General features: G+C 39.1%; 1 protein-coding gene across 1 annotated transcript in view; it reads left to right on the top strand.

Moving 5' to 3' along the window:
* The window catches only part of gnao1 (G protein subunit alpha o1), a 29,097-nt gene extending 2,591 nt beyond the window's left edge, over positions 1–26,506 (top strand). Inside the window, exons 3-8 of the mRNA XM_022253013.2 lie at positions 11,455–11,596; positions 12,050–12,210; positions 12,910–13,038; positions 18,964–19,093; positions 19,562–19,715; positions 20,477–26,506. Of these exons, the coding sequence (XP_022108705.1) occupies positions 11,455–11,596; positions 12,050–12,210; positions 12,910–13,038; positions 18,964–19,093; positions 19,562–19,715; positions 20,477–20,664 (904 nt within the window). The 3' untranslated portion in view covers positions 20,665–26,506. The remainder of the gene's footprint in view (positions 1–11,454; positions 11,597–12,049; positions 12,211–12,909; positions 13,039–18,963; positions 19,094–19,561; positions 19,716–20,476) is intronic.
* Positions 26,507–26,510: the final 4 nt, after the last annotated feature.

Genomic DNA, 26,510 nt, shown 5'->3' with positions numbered 1-26,510 from the left:
ACTCTGAAAACTCACAGTGCATGTGGTTTATTGCCAGAAGTACACGTAGATGTAAAGAAAATTATCACAATTTGTTTTCAAAAATTAGAATCAACAGTGTTAACTACTATTACAGTGAGTGATTTATCAGCAATATCACATGAAATACTATGAACAAATCACCAGTGGACTCGGTATTTTCTCAATGAAACATCAGCAATAATATTTGAGGTGTCAGAAATCACTCATCATTTTTGTAATGTTGGCCGAGAAATACAACGTAACAACATATAAGTGGAAACTATTCGTAAAGGGTTTGCTTTGTATACGTCATGGCCTCGAAAGATTTGTGGGTAAACATTTCAAATTTGAAGGTCAACATTGTCTCGTTCTGTGCCTTTTCTTTGAATTTGCATTTAGGTCATTCAAATTTCTATAAATTTGGAGGCCAATTTTTTCCCGTCCCTGTTACATCTGGCGTATAGTTTTATATTATCCATTGTTTAGAACTCATTATTTAATTTCCTAGATTATTATTAATTAATTACCTACCAAACGAATAAAAATAGTCTGAAATCAATTTCAGTGATATATCTCTTGTTAAAGTATACGTGCCAGGTGTAACAGCGACGGAAAAAGTCACAAGTCGGACCAAAAATTTGTAGAACACGATACTCAATATTATATAGCATTCATAACACCCATAGTGTTCATGACACTCAATAGCATTCGTGTTGGAAAGGACGTGGCTACAGAGGTAGAAAGAAATGACAATTGTGGAACTGGGGCAGTTGAATATTTTCTAAAATAATGTTTTCAATCACCTTTAAATTGTCATCTAAACTGATCCTCAGATTTGTTATTGTTGCGCTGTCTCATAATTTGTAATTTATTCTCCAATACTAACAATTTCTATCTGTGCTAATTCTCCAGGCCCTATCGCTTACTTTGCATGGAAATCAATTTGTCATGTTTAAATGTTTTAATTTTCTAAAGTGGGTGATATGTATTAACGTTAACTTTAATCAACGCTCGCTTTAATGTTAACGTGATAACAGCAATATGGCTGCAGCCCAGCTTGTTGAAGTTGAACCAGTCTTGTGCCGATAAAGCTTATGCTGGAAGTTGGGATGAAACTTGGAGGCAACTCTTTTGCTTGGATACATTGACAAACATACTCGGTGTTATGAAAAACGGCTGCAAAATGAGATGCCTAAAAATATGAATCCATGTTTACCACTTTCATCTAACAGCACTTGAGATCTATACGAGAGTCAGATACTCAGTATTTTTCTGATGTTTTTTACATACCAAATTTGTATTATAAAGTAAACCACACAAACATATATCAAAACAGCATCAGTAAAAGAGTATGTTATACAACACATTTCGACTTATAATGAGCACAAAAAGTATATAAAGCCTATCAAGTGAAACAACGCCTTTAGTTGTTCTGCCTATCCTGTGCTTATCAAAGTAGTAAGTGATACGTTGATCTTCAAAAGAAAGGCCATAAATGTAGAACGTTGGTTTTGAATTATGTTCTACTTACCAAAGCCTCCCAAATTCCACATTATGACAGTAAATAGCTGCAAATCTCCGCCGATATACTTGTGTGTCCAAAATTAGCATTTCCAAAGACGGTTTAGGATAACATTTATATTTCTAGGGCTGGGCGTGGATTTTAAGAGGATATCATTGTCAGAATGTAATGACCCTTTTTATTTTTGATAAATATCTGTTGTGGCCATGATGAATTCCATGCCCGTACCTATCTGCATGTATACATAGGACCCGACGTAATGTGTGAATGCCTCATGTTTGTTCACAAAGAGGACAATACCGTTCGAAATGAAGTTCGTTTTTACAACGATGCGACAGACCAGGATGCGTTTCTGTCACTCGTGCGTCATAGTAGCACAGATGTCATGTTGACCTCTGCTTGACCCTGGCAGTAAATCCCTCAGACTCCACGTAGCATCATTTTACCCATGAACAACATCGTGAAATATGACCGAAAATCCATTCAGGCGTACTCGTACATAGCATCATCGGAAAGATATTTGTGTTAACCTGCATTGTGATTTGAATGCGCAAATGTCACAGTAGTTGCCGTACCAGGCTTGCCAAATGATTTCCTTGTTATCATGTCCGAGTTGTTAAATTTACGGAGCAATAATGGCATCCTATGTATTATGCTTAATGCTTCCTTATCGTAATCACTTTTGTGTCACTAAAATACGTTTAAATAATACATTTAATATCTCAGTATGTTATCTCAATCTCATAATGTAAAAGTTTACCCATTCATTTTACCCTTCTTGTATTAGATTTTTAAAATTATTTCCTGCATTTGAACTAAAAAAAAATCAACCCCAAAATACAATTGTTAGCATTTAGAGTACGCTGCCTCTTAATTGTCTAAATGTAACACTCAGGACAAATGATTTGTTCAAGCAATTTGTCCCTTCAGTTTCTAATGTTTTGCGGTTAATGTTATATTCTTTTCTGCATTTGTTGTTCCCTTTTGTATAGCATATTGCTCCAGTAAGGAGTAATATGCTGTTTGAGTGAGCGTGAAATTTTTTAAAGGGAGCAGTATTCATGCATGTTGAATGTGTGACCACGTCAGCAAAATACACTCTCTGTATGAGAGATTTTGATGGACATTATATAAGTAACACCTAACCAAAACAAATACACAAAGCAAGCAAACGTTTCACTGGTTGTTTTTGCGACATGAATAACCACAAAACTGCATTTACTGCTACAGAAGATAAGACGAATTAGAGATCTTCATGGATCTTTCTTTTGCATGTAGCCACATGTAGCCAGTCAAAGATCCGCATACTGAAGCCGTCGAGGCAAAGAATATAATTTAAAGTATACAAATAAATAAATTGAATTTATTGACAGAAACATTTACATGTATAATATTTAAAGAGTTTCTGTGGTGTTTTGTGACATTGTTGGAGAGAAGAAAATCCGTTTTGGTCACATTAAAATTTCATACGTGGAAACCCACACAGAATGACGTTCCCGTGTTTATGCGTAAAAGACAGGCCTGTGGACATGGGGCATCCAAGGAAGCCGATACAACTTTGGTTAATCGACTTTAAGGTCACAGATTAAAGAGCTTTCAACTCTTCAATTTCGTCCACGTGGTCCTTAGGCTCAATGACTCAAATGACTCAAACATTTTCGAAGAAAAGGAGTCTAAGTGTACATGACTCAGAGTGCCTTTAATCACGTCGGTTAGTAGTGAGGGTTCGCATTTGCTTTTGTTTTTTTTTCTTTTTGATCTCATCAACACGACGTAATTGGGGAGGTAGCATGGAAATAACAATAACGTTAAAGGCTTAAGGGGAAATTTTCATGGAAACAGCTCGATAATGTTCGCAGACTGTTGTTCTTACTGCTGTTGAATGAACGATTCGGCAAGCTGTGATTTATCATAATCATAAACTCTGAATAAACTCTGAACGTGTTTATACAGCTTTTTAGACCTTAAAATGTCATGCCCAGTGTGCAATCAACGTTCTCAGGGCTGTGATAAAGTAAGGGTAATGGTGAACATACTGCAGACATTCTTAATTAATATAAGGCTGGCAAAAATGTTTTTCGAGCAAGTCTAATGTTTATATCAGACATGACATGTGCCAGACTCACTGTGTGGAAGAATAATTGATTCAGTGATTTTTTTTATTACACGTGGGTAAGTAAAAACGGGAAAAGTCAAGCCACCCATGTGCGTAACATTAAAGCTGAATGCCTTTTGAATGGATTTAAAATTTAAAAAGAAAAAGAAATCACGTCGAACTATGATTCAGGGTTTCCCAGTTTTCGTGTTTGGTTTTCCTTTCCCGCAAGGATCTTAGTAGGCCTAAACCAAACACTGTAGTAGGCCTATGCGCTCACGCCTCAGCTTAGAAATTGTAAACTGGTTTACATTATGCAGTCATACGTACATGGACATGTACGTGAAATAACGAAAGTGCACCTGTGGTCATAAATGTAATGGGGAAGTCAGTTATTAATATAATAACAATTCTTAATTACATTTGCAGAAGACGAATATGTTTACTAAGCCCTTTTGCCAATGCACATACCAAACGATATGCTGATGATGTGATATAGGCCCTATATATCCCCACCATGCACTACCAGCGGCATAACTGGGGTAAACTTTGCAAGGTGCCCGGGGGGGCTCATTTTCGGGGTTCTCAGTAGGTCCGGTTATGTAGTTAAAATAAGGTGGACTATCACCAGAATATTTGCTTTTCTGGGGGGGGGCACACGGGAGTCACGGGCATCGTGCGGGGGGAGGGGTGCCCCTGTGCCCCCGTTAGGGCTCTGTGCGCTTCATGTACCCCTAAACACAAATACACGTCACTATGTTTTATTATGGTCGATCAAATAAATCAGATGATAATGAAGAAATTGGCAATATAAGAGAAAATCAAATCCATTCTGCTGGCATAGGAGGTGTTGTGGGACCTCCTCCGATTAAGTTCCGCTCTTGATTCACGCAGTCAGCATTACGGGGATAATAAATTGAATAATTAAATATACTAACTCGTAGCATAAACAATACATGTGGATGTTTATACGCTAGGAGCTGGGCATGACACAGCAACGCTTGTTTTATCCCACACGATTTTCATGTATTGACCTACAGTATATGATTTCCATAAAGACTTACTAACGCTCCGTCAACTAGCATCCTCGATTTATGGGACAAAATGGCCCAGTTACAGCGAACATTAATTTCAGTGTAGAGTACTTTCAACCAGACATAATATCAGTTTTATAATTTTCTTGATTCACCGTAAGGGCGCATTCGGTTTTATCGAAACGCTTAAACATGAACTTAACACTGGCACGAATTCTGTTCTGTTGATTCTTCGGATAGCAGATGGCTCGAAGTTAATTAGTTCTATTATTTCACGGCCAGGTGAATCATGACATTAAAATGAAAAATGTCCCATGCGGAAATCAGGCAAATCCATATTTAGAAGATTTCATATTGATTCTATTCAGAATTTCATTATTTTAAATAAAACAAAACAAAGTAAACAAAATTTTGACTTGCGCCTGTGACCTTTTACAAGGTTTTTTTTCACTCAGGGCCTTTATTTTAGTTTCTCTTGCATGTTACATAAAATCAAGAAAAGAAAACATACAAGTAGTCAATTAATATTAGTTAATTATATTAGTTAATTAATAAATTAATTAATAACAGCAAGGAGAAAAGGTCCCATCTAGTGTTAAATTTTACAGAATTTCCATTGGTGGTAAAACTAATTTTTTCCAAGGCATAATATCTTTTTAAATCGTCTCTAAACAATACAAAAGAAAGTATAAAGGTGACGGTAGCGATTTAACGACTTCACGAGATATCATTAAAGAGGCCCGCTTCTTTATAAGAAACTTTATTCGTATTCAGAACAGAGGCCTACCATAAATCTTCGCGCTGTTTTCAACAAGGTTAACCCACCTGTGCTTTCAAATTTGACTAGGGACAAAATAAGTGGTCCGCTGGCTCATGAAGAAAATTTGAAAGGGGATAAACCACGCCAGTTTTTAAAAATTGGAGACCGATTTCCTTGATGAATACCTCGTATAAATTAGCTTCTAGTTGTATTTCAGAGAGGCTAAAAACTAGCCTCTCTGCAATTACCCATGAAAACCAAAAAGGTTTTTTGAAGGGACGCTGTATTCGGGGAAAATATTCGCCTGATGTATGATTTGCTCAATTATAGGGATAATAATAATATTCCCGTTTTTTTTTTGTTAATTGATTTTGAGAAAGCTTTTGGTTCAGTTTCTCATGAATTTATTATTTAAGTTTTGGATCTTTAAAACTTAGGTTCCTCTATTCAGAAATGGTTCAAGGTACTTTACGGTGGTGCTACCGCCTCGGTATTAGTAAACGGTTCTCTATCAGAATCGTTTAAGATCGAACGGGGTCGTCGTCAAGGAGATGGTTTGAGTCCTTATTTGTTCCTTTTGTGTGCCGAAATTATGGGCATGCTTGTCCGCAACGACAACATTCTCAAGGCTATTTTAGTCGAGGACAGAGAGTACAGGATTTCTCAGTATGCTGATTATACTGTGTTCTTTCTAGATGGTTCAGAACAGTCTTTCGACCGAGCTTTTGAGATCTTGGGCGATTTCGGTAATATTTCTGGTCTCAGAGTGAACATTGACAAAACTAATGCCGTGTGGATTTGTGGTAACAAGGGGCGTCAGAAACGCCTCTGTGAGGATATAAACGTTCATTGGGTTGGCCCTGAGGACAGTTTTAGAGCTTTGGGTATTGATTTTATCGTCAATCTTGATGAAATGATTTCGGTGAACTATAATAAAGTGTTACTGCCACTTTAGTAGATCACTGGTCCAAGAGAAACCTTACGGTTCTGGGTCGAGTCACAATAGTGAAGTCTCTCATTTTATCTAAGTTCACTTTTTTGATCTTGTCTCTCCCAGAACCCCCACACCCCAGACATAGTTAAGAATCTAAACGGTATGCTGTATAAATTTATTTGGAGGGGGGTCGATAGAATCGCAAGGACCTTTTACATGTTAATACAATGTGACACATAGTGGTTCTACCTGGATTCGGAAAATTTCCATAAATTTCTTGTGTGTAGGCCTATATCTTAACAATGTACGATTTTTGGATCATTATATAACCACGCCTTTTTGCGCACGCTCTACGTTATTGATCACGCCCTTCTAATATCTGAAATATATCCACGACACGAATATTGCTATTATAACAGTCAGCTATTAAATACTTATTTAAAAATGTTCTAGACGTATGTGGGTTTTTTTAAATGTGAAGAAAAAGATATCGGTTAATTTAAACGCTGTAAAATCAATTCTTGACTTCCACTTATCTGCAGTAGATCAAACTGAGTATATAATTCTGATTTTGTAACCCCATGTGCCGACGAAGAAGGGGTACAGTATACTGCTTTAAGTGCATTATCTGTCGAGTATACATTAAATTACCCGTTGCATCGAGTATTACAGAATTTGTGTTATCAGTTGTCCGCAGAGCACGAACAATATTGCTCTTAAAGTGAGAAACACTGGGAACGTAAAATCTTGTTGCACGGCTGTTGAGTGCGATATCTCACTCAATAAAAAAACAAACAAACAAACACACACACAAAAACGAATGAGTATAATGAATACAAATGCAGCAAGGATCTTTGTTCATGTCCTCTCGAATTGATTATGGAAATAAACTCCGAGTCCTAGTGGAACAACGTTGCCTGATGAAGGACACATACGGAGAATCCTGCTATTTTGACATGTTGTAATTTTGGACACCAAGTTGACGAACAACGAACCATTGAGCGCTGTCACGTCTACCTGTGCACAATTTACACGCGAAATCTTCCAGCATTTCAAGACCACAGGTGTCACAATGTTTCCATTGAATCTCGCCTTTCACAATGGATTATATACATTCATTGTTATTGGTTGTCAGTGGGCTTACGTTTATGGGTGTCAATGTAGTTTTTGAGTAATTTCATTATATAATGTTTTATTTTACTGTAAATAAAGAATATACAATCGGGGGATGTAATGCAACATGCATTTTATGAAGATTGGTCATCAACTGCATATTACCTTACACCCTTTACAGTGGAAGGGAAAATTTTCACACGCGGTTGTATCTATTATTCAGTTTGAGTTGTTTTCAAAGGGCTGGTTCACATTTCACTAAAGCTAAATTGGCAGGGAAATTTCGCTCCTGTTGAAATTCGTTTAACTTTTACATATTCGCAATGGGAATAATCTTACGTCACAAATATGCATTAGTGTTCGCTTTTACGCCTAATAAAAACCGGCCTTTATGTTACCTTCAAATGTCGATCATACTGCGTTTCGATTCGAGCGGCATCATAATGTCCCACCAGTTGCACAGACGCTGGGCGCGGGAAGTCATGTACATGTATATGTTCGCATAATTCTGCTCGGTCTAGTATACAGACATGATCTCAACGAACACCTGTCAAGCGGATAATATGAAAGCGTAATGCACTTTCTCCTGGCTCATACGACAGAGTTTTCGTCCCCAAACCGTCCATCATAATGGAAACATTAATACGCAGATGATACTATGTAAAATTGAGGTCAAACGACCGTTGATTCTGGTTGACCCAATTTTTCGTCTTGCATTGTCGTCATGACAGGGGCTGATGTGAGCCACTATGTCGTGAAAATGACTGATTCGGAATTTATTTCCAAATGACAAATTTATAGACATTCATAAGGTCAAACTTCATCTGACTGTGGTGTGCTGCCTTTAAACTTTTTCAAGAAAATAGGCTCTGCTCGGTTAAACTCCGTTGCCTGCCCAGTAAGCGGAGAATGAGATTGCCTCCGTAGGCGCCACTTGGCTCTTTTTTTATAATAGTGCTGCACTAACGCTAGCACTACAAAATCAGTGTTGAGATTGAACGTTAAAATTATTTTTACAGACAACAATAGCGCTAGGTTTTCAGAGAAAGAGTCCCGTTTACTTAGTCTATGGAGTAGACGTTTGCAAATGAATTATGCACGGCCAGACACCATCGTTGACAGTCAGTGGTCATTTACTTTGCCGTTGCCTTCAGTCCTAAAAATATAACGCACCAACGTCAACCGAGCAAGATAATTAACTAGGCCTAACTTTTCTCATAATCCAAGGGCTGTTCGAACAAATGTATCGCCTGTGTCCTTAGAAACATGCGTTCGTTAAGGCTGTACTGCTTTGTGGGAAGAAATGTGTTCAGGATATACATGTAGTTGAAGAACAATGTCATGTGGCATGACAGAACCATTGACTATTTCCTGATTCCGTTCGGATTATCGGGTTACATAGATTTGCATACATACGTGCGTATCGGTCGTTTACTTTATAGCGTACGATACTCGGAGGACAGAGTTTCAAACCTGGACATACCAATTATTACTATACCTCATACATATTCATGACGGATCGCCGAACTATCATTTGTGCACACGAGATCATTCACACAAGTAGTAAATACGCATGCGTTTTAACAGTTAAAAACGCATGCGCTGTAGCAGAAAATCTAGGAACCGTCGCCCAGGTGTACTGTGCACTCGGGTGGCGCCAGCCTGGCAACGTTTTTATTTTCAGAGGTTGTTAAATAAAATATGTATGAGGTATAGGCCTAGTAAAAGAAATTTAACATGGTTTATTTCGGTTAGACAGTCGATGTTAGTTCCCCGAGGTATAGGGAGTTGGCAAACTATTTTGTCAACTCCCAATAACCTCAAACCATGGTGGGGTACAACCTTTTGCTTCACTCTCTCCATAACCTCAAACCATGTTACATTTGCATATTGTAACTCACCTCGTCCTGGTTCTCTATCCTGGTTGGCTGAAATACGGTCATGTGTGGTTCACTGATAAGGGCAAGTATATGAATTTGGCGTCAGCGTGACTCGACATGCGCTTAGACATTGTGCGTGCATCAATTCTAGAGACTAGTGCACGGTCAGGCACTAGTCTTGAATATTTTTGACTGGTTATTGCGCCCTCCGGAGGTTGCTATGGCTCACTTTAAATGTTGGTTAAATTAAAACAGTTAAAGACCTGGAAGATATGTTTTCTAATTGTATACAGCGACTCAAAATTTCGGTGCGTCTATGAAAACTTATATGAACCTTTAATTTTTGCATTTTTTGAATTGGTATTGAGTGAAAAGTTGAATTTAAACAGTTAAAACCCTTGAAGAATCCTTGTCCCTGTTGAGTTTAACAACTCAAAGTTAGACTACGTCAAGGGACACTAAAATAAACCTTAATTTTTTTGCGATTTTTGAAGTGCTATTGAAAGTTGAATTAAAACAGTTAAAATCCTAAATGAATACTTTTCTAGTTTGAGGTGCATTGTAAAACATATGGACTGGCCAAATTCGGGCCTGAGGAAATACAGGATCCTCTTCTCGTTACTCACAGTCCCTCAGGGACATAGACGTGCACTATTGACCTCATTGCCAGTCCATTATGTGTAAAATATAGCTACTTTAAGTTTGTTATAATATGTTTTTTTTTCTCTACGCAAATTCAAGTTAAGCATAGGTTAGAATTTCGTGTAATGGATGGATATATATATATATATATATATATATATACTTTTTTGAGAGATTTTGTACGTTTTACTTTTTTGTCAATGTGCTCTCCCAAAGTACATTCATGAATACGCGGACATCTACCACTTTAGGGTTGCTATGCTGTCCCCAATGATTCGGGAAGAAAGTTAGGAAACACACTTACTAAACTTTTTGTGGCATTGGCAACATTGGTACTCGAGTCACAACGCCTTCTTGATTTAACCACATGTCTATCAGTTGCATGGAAGGTTGACTAGGTTAGGCCAGCTGTGGCAATTCTACATAAATTATACTTTATCGTGCTTATCTGCAAGTTAACACTACTTCCAAGTCGTCCTATTAAATTGTAATTCGGCAGTCAGGCAATGACCTATCAGGGAACGAAGCTTTGGAGTTGAAGAGGAAAAGGTTTCACCGGGGTAATCAGGACTGGTGGTCGTTTGACGATTCCATTTTGGCGAGCATTTTGTATCTGTACCGAATCAATAAAGGTATGATCAGGCATTCTAGGAAATCGTCCAGGGCTGCTTGCTTATGATTTTTGTTTGGAACACGCATCATTTACCGCCCGCCTATCACAAGCCATTTCCTAAACCAGTTTGTAGCCTTTGGCACAATCCAGGCTCCATACCTCCACATGATTAGATCTTTTTAAAAACAAGTAAGTAGTCCTTTTTAAAACCAACTTACCAACTTGATTCTTTAGTCCAGGTGATTCGTGTTTGTGTATCAGTAAACTTAAATTTAACATTATATTTTTAACATTCTATATGGGATAGATCTTGAACACTGCATTCATAAACACCTCAGACAGTCTCCGTATTCAACAATGTGCAATTTGACCGCGTATTAACATTTGGTAATGCCTGCTGCGTAAAACACACGCTGGTACACCCAGCGCCTGGACACAAGACAGTTTACTCCATCTCTGAAATATGGAAGGGTTGCGTGTAGTAGCACCGTGATCATTATAATGACAAGAATATAATATACTGCTCTGAAATATGTGATTGCCGAGTTTTCGGTAACTGAGTACCTTCTTCAGGGCAAGCAGGTATTTTTAAGGCTGATAATGCCCTCGCCTGCGGCTTGGGCATTAGTCGCGTCCATTCTCCTGAGCCGGTCTTAAACGCACAATAAGACCCGTCAAGCACATATTTATTCCCTTATTTAAACCACCGTTATGTTTTAGTAGTAAATATCTGATGGTAAACGAGGCCCGAGTGAACATTACAGAATATTCATTGGCGGAGCTTCCAACAGCAAGGACATTGCTGATTGATTCCAAGAAACTTTAGAATTAACGGTAAACGTTTGTCCCTATCGTCTTTAGAATTATTCACGAGGAGGGGTTCAGCGATGAAGACGCAAAGGTTTACCGACCAGTTGTATTCAGCAACACGTTACAATCTATGGTGTCCATACTGAGAGCTATGGAGAAACTGGAGATAGCTTACGAAGACCCGGGAAGAGAGGTAGGTGCAGATAGAATGGATCACTCATTCGCTGTTATCATAATGCAATACGCGATAGTCTGCCCATAGGACGTCCCATACAGAACAAGAGATGGAATTAACAATGAATCAAAACTTCTCTTTAACATTTTCTAGGCGAGGTTATTTTGCTACGGATGACGTAATCTGGGTGAAGGTCATAACCTACATACCGTCCACATACACTTGAAAACTCTCTCCGTGGGCCAACTGGCAAATATTTGGGGAGTTTGAATTCAAAATTCTCAACCACGTACTTGAAATCTGCGCAAGATTTATTTCAGTCTTTCCCAAGTACAAAGTGTTGACAAATGACACTGTGGAAAAGACAAGAATTGCGATTGCCCTTCAAGTTCCTGTTGTCTATCATTCATCGTGTCTGGCTTTTGTCAACCATTGTACCGCTACATGTACTAAACCTTGCTGTTCATGCAGGACGACTGTAAGATGGTGCTTGACATTGTTAGTAAGATGCTAGACTCAGAACCCTACTCCGCCCCCCTGAAAGGCGCCTTAATGAGACTCTGGTCTGACATGGGTATCCAGGAGTGCTTTAATCGTTCAAGAGAGTATCAGTTAAATGACTCCGCGCAATAGTAAGTATTCTTTCTCACAATTCGTTTGGGCTTGCAAAGATGTACTTGCATCGGGGAGATGATGATTTTTAATTAGGGTTTTTGGCGAACTCTCGGACAACACTGAGCACACAGTGAATATACATGAATATATAGTAAATATACGTCGGTGTAAGGGCAAAAACACGTAATAAAAGATACCTTTTGACAACATAACACAAGTCCTAGCCGTTTTGAGTGGTTGTCTTAAGTTGGCACTCCGAGGCGTCAACATCGTGCCCCTTTCATAATACTCTACCACTCCCACCAAAAAAAAGGCCCATGGAAGTCTTTGTCAACCCTGTGTAATTTAAAGTCTGCAACAGTGAGAGGTTGCCATATGTTTGCCTTTTTTGATGTTAAGTTTGTTGACACATTAATACCCCTTACCCCAAAGATACCATACGTTACAGATTTACTTGTTTAGAAAAGGATGCCAGAGTTACACTTGGTTGCATTGATTACATACTAACAAGATCAATAATAAAGATAGGGCAGTGGGACAGAAATTATGCAAACCAGGCCAAATTGAGTTTTAAACAATCAAGTTATTGCCCAATGAAATGCAATGACTATAAAAATGACAATAATACAAAAACGTGGTTTTATGTTACAGTGAGTCATTTAAGAAAGGGTATTTCTGACATTTAAATTTGTCTGTTTCCCTGCTTTCCGTCCTAGCTTCTTAGATAGTTTGGACCGCATCGGATCCGACGACTACCTGCCTAACGAACAAGACATCCTACGGACACGAGTCAAGACAACAGGAATAGTAGAAACCCACTTCACATTCAAAAATTTACATTTCAGGTAGGTAAGATGACTCCAAGTAGGAAAAATGGTTTTTTAGGGAAGGTCCAAACTGATAAATAGTCATCAGAAAACTCCACAGAACCAAATGGAGCAGTCATTATTCAATCCTCACAGCATGACAAACAGACCCTGCTTATTTCATCTGTTTAATGTCAATCTTTCATTAAACCCATTGCTGCTTGATTGGATGCTTTACATTTTGTTCATGAAAAGTCTCAGTTGTCTATTTGGAGACTTGGTATCAGCTGTTACTGACGAGGAGCAATTTGTCGCTACTTTTACAGTTACTTCATCTTCCAATGCAAAGGCAGAAGTACTTCCAATCCCTTGTATGCCATTAGTGTGCTGAAATACAAAGAGGATCATGTTGGTGCTTCGCGAAGCCGGTGTACCACACAATTATTGCTGACCATTTGGTGAACACTTTGTCTACAACATTGCGTATAATCGACAGTCCTAATTTAACTGTTGTTGCCCCAGTCAGTTCACAGCACTTGAGAAATGACCCATTTAGGATGTTCGTCGGAAAATGACTGCTTTTTACCATTAGGCTGACCTTTGACCTTACTTTGCAAATACATGACCAGATGCTCTTAATTAAGAGGGCTGTAACTGACCTCTTGTAGCTGAATTCACTATTTGAAAAGCCTGGGAAAAAAGCATATAGCCAACGTTTGCATCAAAATGACCATTCTGACCACTGGGAAACTATTGCCTCAAATCTGCAAATGGTTCCCATAAAACTTACAGGAGGCCCATAACTGAAACAGTTTGGCTGAAATGACCTAGTAAGAAAAAGTGAGAAAACGAAGCCATTTTGTCATTTCCCAGAAAAAAAACTACATATGCTGCAATTATAGATGACCTTTGCCCTAGCATAAGAAATCTGCAAGAGACCTGTACCGGTAGCTGACCAAAATTTATTGAAATCGACGACAAAAGTGGGACACAGCCAGTTTGTCCATATTCCAGAAATGACACCTTTTGACAATTGTGTGACCTTTGGGCCAAATGTGAGGTAGCACTTAGCCAAATGTGGCTAAAATTGGCGGCAAATGCGGCAGAGGAAGCTGTGTTTTTTTAAGGAATTAAATAACTGCTTGTGGTCATTGTGTGTGACCTTGCGTTAAATTGCGACGGAGTTAGTTTTAGTTTTCATTTGATGAAGACATGTGGGAGAAGCATTTTAAAAATTTCAACAAAAAATGACCGGTGCTGACCGCTAGGTGACCATTGGCCCCAATCAGTGTGCACAACATATCAATCAGTTGTCCATATGGTCAAGTTAAGTTGAAATTGGCCAAAGTGTTTGGCAGTTTCAGGAATTTGAGGCTCTCGGAGGCTCATGGAGAGAGACAGAAGGACCAAAACGAAGATGAAGACCAGACTCTGCGATTACAATTTTAGGGTGTCAACAACTTTTCATCATTTAGCAATTAGCGGAGGTTAATATCTGTATAGTTCCCTCCCCCCATGACAATTAGATGCGCACGCTACAGCACCAGCAAAAATTATTAGAAAGAATTAATGAAGGGCATACGACCAAAACATTAACACAAAGCCAATACATGTATTTATCAGGGACAATGAACTGGTGACAGCTTAATTCATTTGAAGTCTCTCACACCGTGTTTTACAGTCTTTATGCGTATTTCTGTGACGATGGAAATAGCCCAGCCTGAAGGTCGCGTTAGTTTCGTCTCTCTCAGTCCTCGGAAACTGTTATCAGGAAACACTCATTATCCAAATTCAGACATCAATCATTAACCTTTGATTTGGTTTCGGCTCTGGTAAAGAGTTTTTCAGAGTAGACAGCAATTAACCATTAACATTTCCAATTTGGCAAAAGAATATCTCGTGGAAGATGTACATGTATAAATGTCTGAAGCTTGTAATAGATGATTGGGGAAAACATAAATTATGCGAGTGGCATCCTATTAGATGATTGTTTCAGTCTGCAGATTTTGCGATTCTGTGACAACTATCCTAAACAAGCCTACCTTATAAACTTTTTCTTCTCACAAAACGTTCGAAAAAGTGTACCGCCATAGGGAAAGCAAAGGTTAGTAATACACTGGAGGGACTATAACACTCGGTTTCTTTTAAAGGTGTATGTTTGAAGTGCTGTCTCAATAGGATGTAGTCTTTCCAGTTACAGTCGAATTTTTATCTGCCATTGACGGGTTTAACCATAATATGACCGGCCCTCGGGTTTAACCATAATATGACTGGTCCTCAGGTTTAACCATAATATGGCTGGCCCTCGGGTTTAATCAGAATATGACAGGCCCTCGGGTTTAACCATAATATGACTGGCCCTCCGGTTCAACCACAATATGACTGGCCCTCGGGTTTGACCATAATATGACTGGCCCTCGGGTTTAACCGTAATATGACTGGCCCTCCGGTTCAACCACAATATGACTGGCCCTCGGGTTTGACCATAATATGACTGGCCCTCGGGTTTAACCATAATATGACTGGCCCTCGGGCTTAACCAGAATATGACTGGCCCTCCAGTTCAACCACAATATGACTGGCCCTCAGGTTTAACCATAATATGACTGGCCCTTAGGTTTAACCATAATATGACTGGCCCTCAGGTTCAACCACAATATGACTGGTCCTCAGGTGTAACCATAATATGACCGGCCCTTGGGTTTAACCAGAATATGACTGGCCCTCCGGTTCAACCACAATATGACTGGCCCTCAGGTTTAACCATAATATGACTGGCCCTTAGGTTTAACCATAATATGACTGGCCCTCAGGTTCAACCACAATATGACTGGTCCTCAGGTTTAACCATAATATGACCGGCCCTTGGGTTTAACCAGAATATGACTGGCCCTCCGGTTCAACCACAATATGACTGGCCCTCGGGTTTAGCCATAATATGACTGGCCCTCAGGTTTAACCACAATATGACTGGCCCTCAGAACAATGAGAAAGTATTGAAAAAATCTGGGACAGGTATCACTGTCACATGACCAGATAACACTGTACTACCGAATACGTAATAAAAATACTAACAGGCCTCTTGTAAAAGTTATGGAGCAAATGTATACATTTTGAGATAAAGTCTGACACTAACTATTAAAGAGTGATATTTCTGCATTTTTTTGGTCGCCAATACAAATAGTAGTAAAGGGGCCTGCTGAGGCACCAGTTTATTATACAATACCAAACAGCAGCGAACACTGCGGTCAGTTTGAATATGGAACAACCCGCCTTATCCTGCATGGGTATGCTTACGTTGGATATGCTTCGATGTTAGTGTGTATTGTACACGGCCCAGTTGTAGCAACATTGGTGGAGCTTTGCAGTTAGGTCTACTGCACGCGGCTTCGTACGACTGACCTGAGTGCTCTGGTCAACATTTCCAGTTTTACACCCTCGGTCATCACCTTTAGCCGCCTCGGTTTACCCATGAAGTATCCAATCATCCACGGCGTACCTTATCATCCCATTGATGCACTCTTACTTGAATTTCTTTGTGATCGGATCTCATATTTACCCTGACCAGCTCGTCATACAAAATTGAGTTGACTTCTGTGGGTCTGGTTGGTTCCTGCCAGATGATTAAATCCATTTTGAAAACTGCTTTGTTCATGTTACGACATAGGTTGAACTGTTCATTGTGCTTTCTATGCACGGTGAACCATCACTTTGTACTGTTATGGATTTCCTATTTACTGTGTGGGGGTATGAAGACGCATCCACCTGCTCCACGATCAAACTGATCATTTTGAGCACAAAATCCGGATCGATATCTGTTTTTTCGATGTGGCATTCATTACCTCTTCCATTTTTTACCCAAGATCAATTTAAGTTGCATTTTTGCCATCAATTTATAGCAGCCAGTTTTTTACGCGACATTTGGTGTAGCTCTTAGAAGAAGGAAATACATGTATGCTTGAGAGGTCTTGCGAACTTGATGCACTTGTAACTGCAACGTTCTACATAGAGACTTGCAGAAATTTCTAGCCTGTTATGTACTGAAGTCCATCAAGATTGACAAATACGAGTTCGAATTTCAACATTTCCAGGAATTTTGCCCAAAACAAGAAATATAACTTCATACATAATACATTCTGAGTCATCCCGTACTCCCAAACGCCCGACAAATCGAACATACTGATATCGTTGTTCTTTTTATTGGCCATTGGACACAGTTGTCTCGCCAGTTTTGCTTTACGGTTTGAAATACTGTATGGTAGTGTCTTTGCATTTTTTCCTGGCGCAGTCAAGGATCGTCGTTATTGTTTCATTATTGGAAAGTGCACTATACATCCCCGTGCGTAGCAAAGCGCACAAGGCTTTGGTCAATTCCATACATTACACCACCTGGAGCAAGGGGACAGCTACACTTCAACAGGCCGTGTATGCTGGTTAGCTGACATTATTATTAGTATTCTTATTATTAATAGTGAGGTCAGTGCTTGGTAGTCTTGATACTAATGACGCAGCCAGGCTGCCCACGCGCATGCATGGAGCTCTACGGATCGAACGGCCTGCCATCGGCGTGCCAATCTCATTAGGCGCCATTTTCTCCGGAGATTGTCGTCTGCGAGCGAGAATACATTATTTTTGTGCGTGTGTGACTACGCAGTTTGGAGTTTCAGCAGCATTTCAATTATCCGCATTTTCCCAAGGTATTCAAATGCAAGGGAGCTGGTAATTGGCGTTCATGCGACGGAGTTTTACTGCCATTTTATTTAGGGTCTCGTCACTTTACAAGCAACACTTAGATACCATAGCTAATTTCGTTATTGATTTTTTTTATTTTATAGTTTCATTTTTTTTTATTCGACTGGTTGATCAACGCATTGGGTCACATCGTTATATGTTATGTTATTTCTCGTTTCTTCAAGCTATTTTGCGACGGCTAGAACTTCATCAGTGCATTTCCTATGATGTGGATACAAGGGTGAATTCAGAACCAAATGTTGTACTGTAGGGAACAAAGTCTTCCATTTTTTTCAGAGGGGCAAACGTTTGAAATTTCCCCATGGAAACTTTCATGATTTTTGTAAGGGGGTGAGGCTAAATTAAGGGTCTCTAATCATATATAAAAACAAAATCAAAATGGCCCCATTTGGCGGCCACTGCCCTGATTCTCCCAGGATCAATCCAATGATACAGCCACAATTACCACCCAAATCAAAATCGCAACCCAAAATGAAAATGAAAATAACAATGACAATCCACATCTGCCACCCCCCCAAAACAACATCCAATCCCGAAAGCTAAGCACAAGAAAATGACACAGACACCCCACACGTAATTGTTTCACATACATATATTCACAATCCTTTGATTTGATTCATATTAACTGGTCAAAATATTCAACACGTTTTTGGGCCTGTGGAAATCCACTCAATGTGTTGAACGCTCTATTATACGGACCTGAAGTTATATTACTCACCATAACGTACCCACCCAAATAAAGGTCAACTCAAAAGAAAAGGGCGGAGAGGGGACTAAACCCATTCGCAGCTAAACGTTGTGACAGCTTTCACATGTTAAACCGGCTCTTCGAACACCCTCACTGGTCGTCGTCGTTCCCTTGGCACAGACCATTCTTTTGCGTTTATCGTTGGCCGCAATTCCAAGGATGTCTCTTAAAACATGGGATATTTAAATGTAACGTGTACAATTTTCAACTGAATGATTCTACTAAGAAAAACAAAGAACATCTTGCTCGTGTATGATGGCCAGAAGAAGAAGTCTAAATTGTGTATCCAAACAGCACTCAGTTTTATCACTTTCCTGCGCTGGGGAACGTCACTCATGGGAGGCAAGGCCACGTACCACTGAATACATGTCGTTTTCTTAACTAGCAACCGTGACATGTGGTATGATTCCGCAAATCCCATGAATCTCCGCAATTTACTTGCGGGTTTAATTATCTTTGTACAGACTATTTGACGTAGGAGGTCAAAGGTCGGAACGAAAGAAGTGGATACATTGTTTTGAAGACGTCACTGCAATCATCTTCTGTGTAGCACTTAGTGGATACGACCAACGGCTGTTAGAAGATGACACAACGGTGAGACTTGATTCGTTTTAGTAGAAAAGTGTTTCACTGTTGAAGACACTTATTCTGGATTCTGTGATTACAAATGATAATTATGACAAGCATTGAAAAGGAAGGGAAGGGAATAACTCGGCTAATTGGATCTATGAACGGAGAGCTTGTAAATGTCACCAACGAGTTTGTTTTCGAGCAGTTGCACTGTAAGAGAGCTGTATGCGTGGTCCTGCACCAACGACATTAAAAGTAGGAAACAATTTACATAGTTGAACACAAGTCTTGTACCCTGTAACGTGTGATATGTAATGACAACGTAATTTGTGGGATATTTTAAATAGAGCTACGATTTACCATACAGCCAGTTTTATCAGCAGAAAACAGTCACTTTCAAGTAGTTGCATTGTAAGATAGCTGTACTGGTGGTCCACTATCTTTACACATGTTGTCTTTTTTCAGTTCTGGATGTGATGTTTTCCCTTGCAGAATCGGATGCATGAAAGCCTTAAACTGTTCGACTCAATCTGCAACAACAAGTGGTTCACCGACACCTCCATCATCCTCTTCCTCAATAAGAAAGACCTCTTCGAAGCCAAGATTGAGAAATCTCCTCTAACAATCTGTTTTGAGGAGTATGACGGTAGGGATTTGATAATAAAGGGCTGTTTGTGTTTGTTATCTCATAATGTCAATAATTTCAAAAGAAAGATCACTTCGGGCTAGAGTCCGGATTGCAGGTGGTTGTCGAGCGTGTTTATTTTGGCAGGAAAGTGAAGTTGAAGGTCATTCGTCTTTCTCTTGTGTTTTTAATTAACCCATTTTGAGGCGTCCAGAAACAGATCCAATTCACGGTTAGGCCTACTGTCGAGCCTAAGCTGATGAACGATCAAGGAAGCATAATCGGAGGGTGAAATGCAAGAGGATACTTTCTCTTCCCAGATTCATGTAAATTAGGAATTTGGGCCATATTTTAGATTATCGCTGTAGAAAAATACACAATGTAGGCTACTGGAAAGAGTACACGCAAAAACTTCTCAATGAGGCAATTAACGACATCAACAGGAGTAAGGTAGCTGCGGTTTACAGTATGTCTTTTTTTCTCGTATCTTCAAAATCTGTAGTTATATTACACACTTCAGCAGCCAGAAGATACTGTTATTGTATAAAATCCGACAATTTGAATCGAACCCCTAGATGCCTATCGAAATCTCTCATAGACTTCCTTATTTTCAATGCGTTTGAACTTGCCTGATGATTAAGCAAACGTGAGCAGTTTCCACATTCATAAGGAGATCTTTTCAACTTAAACTTCAAATGAGCTACTGGTATGCGTAAAATGATGACCGTAATTGTTGACCAGTTATTTAAACCATAATGATGCCATATGTATCGTTTCAACAGGTGAGAATGAGTATTCAGCTGCCGTGATGTACATCCAGTCACAATTTGAAGCCCTGAACAAGAGCAACAACAAGGAAATATACACACACATGACGTGTGCTACAGACACTACAAATATCCAATTTGTGTTCGACGCCGTCACAGACACCATCATTGCAAACAACTTGAGAGGATGTGGCTTGTATTGAAGCGAACTAGTCCATTGGTATCTGTTTGCAAACAATGTATATAGAAAAATTGGGCCTCGAGAGTATCTCGTCTGGTCCCATATTTGAAGATCAAGCCTTTGTGCCGATACGAATCGTCAGGAAGCTGCATCTGTGCCGTCAACAGGGCGGGAAATTTTAAAACTGCTGAGTGGCGGCGGTTGAGTTCGATAATACGCGATGATTTCGCAAAGGAGATTTGGTCGAGATCAGCAGTCATCAAAACCGGGAGTCTTTGAATCTTGAGAGTAAGTATATCCCGATGGTATATTTCTACCATCCTTGTTTACAGCATTATCAAATTCACGCTCGTCAACAGAGAAGGACAATGTTGTCAACCAACAGTGACGCTGGGAGATTTTGAACGCCAGACATATCTTTATACTCGTTTTCCCGCCTTCGGAATAACAAATCTGACTATCTACACGAAACAGTTTTATTGAAATGTGATCTGTGTTGTGACTGACATTATGTTAACGTAGTGAATACCCTCAGTTCCAGTAATGCCTATTGCAGCAGAAACCATGGTCATTTTGTTCACTCTTTGGCATGTGATAGTGTTGTGTAGTGTTCACACAATGCAACCAAGCTAGCCTGCTCACCTCTCTCAGGAGTAGCTTGGTCATGATATTCCAAACTGTATGTTGGCTTGCTGGGGTGTTGTTATGTTCTGTGCCATCTGTTGTTTATCTCTTTAATGCACTTCGCCATCAATAGCAATTGGGGTTTCACTGCGACAGAGAGACTTAAAATCTTTGACAGTATTACAAGACTAAGAAACTGCATTATGAGAAAGTATATATTTTGAAATATCACAGCCAAAAAGCCAAAGTGTGTAACACAGTTGTAAATCAGCTGACTAATGACGTAATGTTGACGTACATAACTGCCTTTCGTCTCTGAGAACCACCGGGAAGATATACAAAACAATTTACATTAATAGGATCATATGGGTGGTCCGTCAGTATGAGATAATGCACAAAGAAATCTTGTCATCCTTTGCTATCTCGTGGAAGCATAATTCTCACTGTCTGAGGCCTGGCAGATTTGAGCAATGTCTATCACCAGTAAGCACGCACTGCCATAAAGATGGCAATACATGTATACCCAACTCTTCCAAGGTATGATTTCTCCAACTCAGGCGTATCTTATTCAATGAGAGGCTTGGTTTGTCGAGCTGTGCATTATATGTTAATTTGCTTGGGATCGGCAGTTCATGTACATGTAGGTGGCGTCATATATACTGCACTGGCACTATAGTAGCAGAATAATGTGTAAACATGGCGGTCATATCGTCGCTGTGAGAAGTATGTGGAAGTCATGTACATGTACATGTATGTGGATCGACTGTACATGTACATCTCAGGCCTACCATTCTCTGTGCGAAGGTAAAAGTATGGCGCCGACACTGATTCCATTTTTACGGGGTCGTATCAGCAACATCTGCGTTTGGAAATTTGGTTTGAGTACGGTGAAGAGTGTATCAAACAAAAAGTTACCAGGTTAAGCAAACATTTTACAAGACAGCAGTAGACAGCTTACCTTGAATCATTATTTGATGCATTAGGCTTTGTGTAGACAACACGTACACGTTAAAGCCTCACCTTGAATTAATAAATCGAAGCGTATCGTAAAGACAGGATCAACATAAGCCTTTCCATTAGATGCTTTAAAAGAAGTGACTTAATAAACAAATGTTAGTTTTACTCCGGGCCGTGAATAAACCGTAAGAGTAACCTATCAGGACCAGGGCGTGCGTATGCTGTATCAAAAGATACTAACAATCTTGAGGACTCTCCATGACTTATACTGGAGCACTGTTTATTCTTTTGTATCAGTGGTTACTATGGCATTTGCCAACAGGTAAAAACACGTTTAGCTACATGTGCCTAAATATATTTGCATAATATAGCAACATATTTCTCTCTGTTTGGGCAGTTTTTAGGAAAGCAATTCAAATGTTTGGACAAACTGAGTATACGCAAGTAGGCCTATAGGAATAAATTCAAATGACATTATGTTACAAGTCACAGCATATACATCAACGTCTGAGAGAAAGCCAAGGCCCCCAAACCTGGTCATGATAAGGTTAAACTATTGACTACAAACCTCTTTCAATGATCCAAATCAAGCTGAACAGGTATTTCGATTGGCTGTAAAGCTACGAGCTGAATTATTCATCCTGCCTGTTGATGCACTGCCCATGTGGGCAGTAACACTTGCCGTTGTCACCTCTGGTTCTGCATGCTGTAGTAATGTGGCTAGATATACGCTTGTCAGACATTTTGGTTTCACAGTTCTGGCTGTGACTAGCCAACCATCGTGGGGCGGGGCAAGAGTTGGTTGAGATAATGCTGCTGTGGTCGAGACTGCTCTGACAGTATACGTACCTTCTAATGAATTTTAGATGTAGGAAAAAAAATTACGAAATCAAACACAAGTCTTGTGCCCTGTAACGTGTTATACAATGCGAATTATGAGGGGTTCGAAACAAAGATCAAAAATTTACCATGCAGCTGTCTTCATCAGCGGAAGACAGTGGTAAGTTTAGAGGTAGAGTGGTGAAAGATATCACACTGTACTGCTGTAATTTTGAGCCCACCCGATCTGTTTATTTCAATAAAGTTTATGGAAAACATCGTCAAAGGAACAGACATTTTGTCTAACAACACGTATGTTTATCTTCTAAATTCTAGTCATACCGATTGAATATTGCAGTACATGATCTTTCAGGGCAAAACAATTAATTGGTCTACTTGATATATGAATTTTTTTCAGGTTTTTCTCATTCACAATAACTCTCAAAACCTCCGAGGTGAAACACAAAAGTACATGTAGAATAGACTAGCAATGCTACTGTCCTTGGCTATTTCGTGTTCACGAAAAAAATAGCAGTGACGCAATATGAGGACGCTTGATAAATAGATATAGACGTGGCGTAAGTGGTTCCACGTATAACTGGCAAGCTATTGCTAGATAGGGAGATAGCTGGGCGTTAGGTGACAAACTGTGCCGTTCAATATATGTTTAAACAGTGTGCAATTTTGATATTTTTGTGGGATTTCATGAAACAAACTTGATGAAAGAAAGTGAAACGATAATGACCGACAGTGATAACGAACAACCCAATTAGCAGAAACCATGTAAACGTCACGGTGACCATTCCTGTTGCGTTGTGTATGAGCGAACTTTATAGTTATAAAATGGGGAAAAAAGAGGAAAACGTTGAAGTTTTAAGACTGTGTAAATATTAAAGTCAAAATTGTTACCGTAAATGGTGACTATTTGCTGCTACGTGTTTTTGCAGCAAAGGGTAGTTTTTCATGGATTATTGAATACATCTTTACAGATTTTTACTTTTTCACCTTATTACAGTATAAAGAATGCTGCTATTCCGTTTGCTATATAATTGGCCCATGAATGTTATAGTTGCATCAATTTCGTAATGATATTGACATGATCAGACTTTCAACGTAAACGTATAACAGGTCAACTGACGTAATGCGTACTTTAGTTATTAAAATCTTAAAACTACCGCGTATGCAGTAGAAAGGCCTAACATTAACCGTTAAAATGAATTTGTCCTCCGTTAAAATATGCTACTTTTCTGTCTCTGTGAATCACTTAGATACGCGAAATACGATTTAAAAAATGGCAAGATTTCATAACTGCATTTTCGCCGAATGACAGGTATTTCATGTGCCTTCGGTAATTACCGATATGACAATGCACATTAGTCTGTGAGTGGATAATCAACCATCATCAATCGCCCACGTGTAAGTGTTTGCTATTCATTACAAGGAATACGAATAAAGCTTCAAACTAAACAAGTTCCACAAATTGAGGACGTTTATGGAAAGGGAAACCTACACAGAAATAATTATAAGATAAACACTTTTGTCCGATGTTGTCTATGGAAAAGCTTCGAAAACCTAAAAGTGGCTTCAAATCGACACACAGTTTGTCTTCAGTCATCACCAAAATACAGTCAAGGTTACGAATAGGAGAGCTCGACGTTAATAATTTCCTAAAATTTTGTGCATCGCTGATTAGAACAGCTGAAAGTGGAATTTTAAGTGATCCAGATAATGCCTTTTTGTTAAATATTGTTGATGACATATCGTTTACATAAATAAAGGTGCTATTATTGGTACAGTCGTTGTAGTAAAGGTTGAATTCGCAAAATACACTTAAATGCACCTGCATGTAGAGCTACACACACGGTTATATATTGACGACTCGTAGATTTTTAATTGAAAATAATGTTTGGAATTGAACAGTCATTTTCATCAACCACTGATTCACATGAACTGACTAGCCACTTTTTATAGTTATTGAAAGGTTGAAATTGTTGATGAGCAACCGTAATGGCCGTTTCATCTATTCTAAATCTTTATGATGAATGTCAGTCTTCTTATTCTGCATCAAATGAGCGGGCCCATGCGTTGTAATTTTAATGCTGGAGCTGTCGGTGCATGTGCACGTTTGTGCCCATTTAACCTTATTTTCAATTCTCATTCCGCCATTTTATTCAAAAGGGTATCGTGGTGATGTTTTGATTTTTCTGCGAATTTGCACATTTATTAGCGCAGGAGTGGTGTGATGTCATTTTAAGAAGAAACCTCAATGTTACAGCTACGTCTGCACTAGAATTTGCCAGAATGTTGGATATCTTTCCTTCTGAAATTTTCTTTTCGTCAGTGATTCGTGTTTGGGTTTTTCAGTACTAGTACTTGACAGTTGGACAGTGAGGAAAGTTTTCTTACAATATTTTCAGTGAAAATTTTCAATTCGCAATTTGAACATAAAGTTCCAGAAAATATATTTCTCCCAGAAATCTCATTACAGCAATAGAGCTCTCGTATGTCAGGAATTGCATGGGAGATTTTAAATGGTTAAAAAAGAGCTCAATTTAATGAGAAAGGGGTACATATATAAGGTCGAATAAAATAGGTTCCCTAGTAAAATTCATTTGGGTCTTTTAGGGACATCCACGCCACTAAGACAAAAATGTGAGTGAAAGGTTATCAGAAACAAATGTCTCAGTCAGACTAGCACTGAAACTTACATGACGCTATGTAATATGCACCCCTGTAATGACGCGGTCTGATGGTTTGACATCAAAACTTCGAGATTGGCAGGTACAATGTTCGTCCATGCAGCTATAAATGGCAAGTTATTAGGATCTTATGTATTGCAGGCTTATCATTGAATCAAAGTGGGAGGGGGGGTTGGGGGAATAGGTATTAGTTCTGTCAATAGTTAAACAAATCAATAGAAAAATCCGCTTGTGAAACTCTTCAGCTGATACTTGTTCGTCAAAAGTTTTGGGTTGATAATGTGAGGTTTCCGTTGGATATACGTTTTATCGAAAGTGTTCCAAGGGTCGGATAGGGACTAGAATTTAGAGAGATTTATGGATTCTGGGCCAGTGTGACCGATGTAAGGGTTTATGTTGGAATTATGTCTTGTATAAAAAGGTTTGTTGCTGACTACTTGTAAATTTTCCAGTTGTGTCCGACTGCCGTATATATGGCCCTGTGGTAAGTGTCGTAACGGAGACATGTTCATATTTTTAATCAGTTAAGAATTTGACAAACTGCAAAACCAGAACACGTTTAAGATGTATTTAAGAAACTAACGGAATGTAGCAGCGACTATTTTTTTTCCTCCATGGAAAACGTAACGTAATGATGACGTATATTGAGATGTATCGAAGTGTTTATTGTAATTTACTTTTGGGTCTTGTTTGTACATTGTTTTATTGACTGTCATTGATGCCGTGGACATTAAACAAACGTTAACGAGACGAATCTGTACGTCATTCC

This window comes from Acanthaster planci, linkage group LG06 (assembly GCF_054643075.1).
Source record: "Acanthaster planci isolate LZ-2023a linkage group LG06, COTS_SCS, whole genome shotgun sequence".
Taxonomy (NCBI): Eukaryota; Metazoa; Echinodermata; class Asteroidea; order Valvatida; family Acanthasteridae; genus Acanthaster; species Acanthaster planci.
The sequence above is the reverse complement of the archived record's forward strand: the minus strand, read 5'-3'. Positions and strand labels throughout refer to the sequence as shown.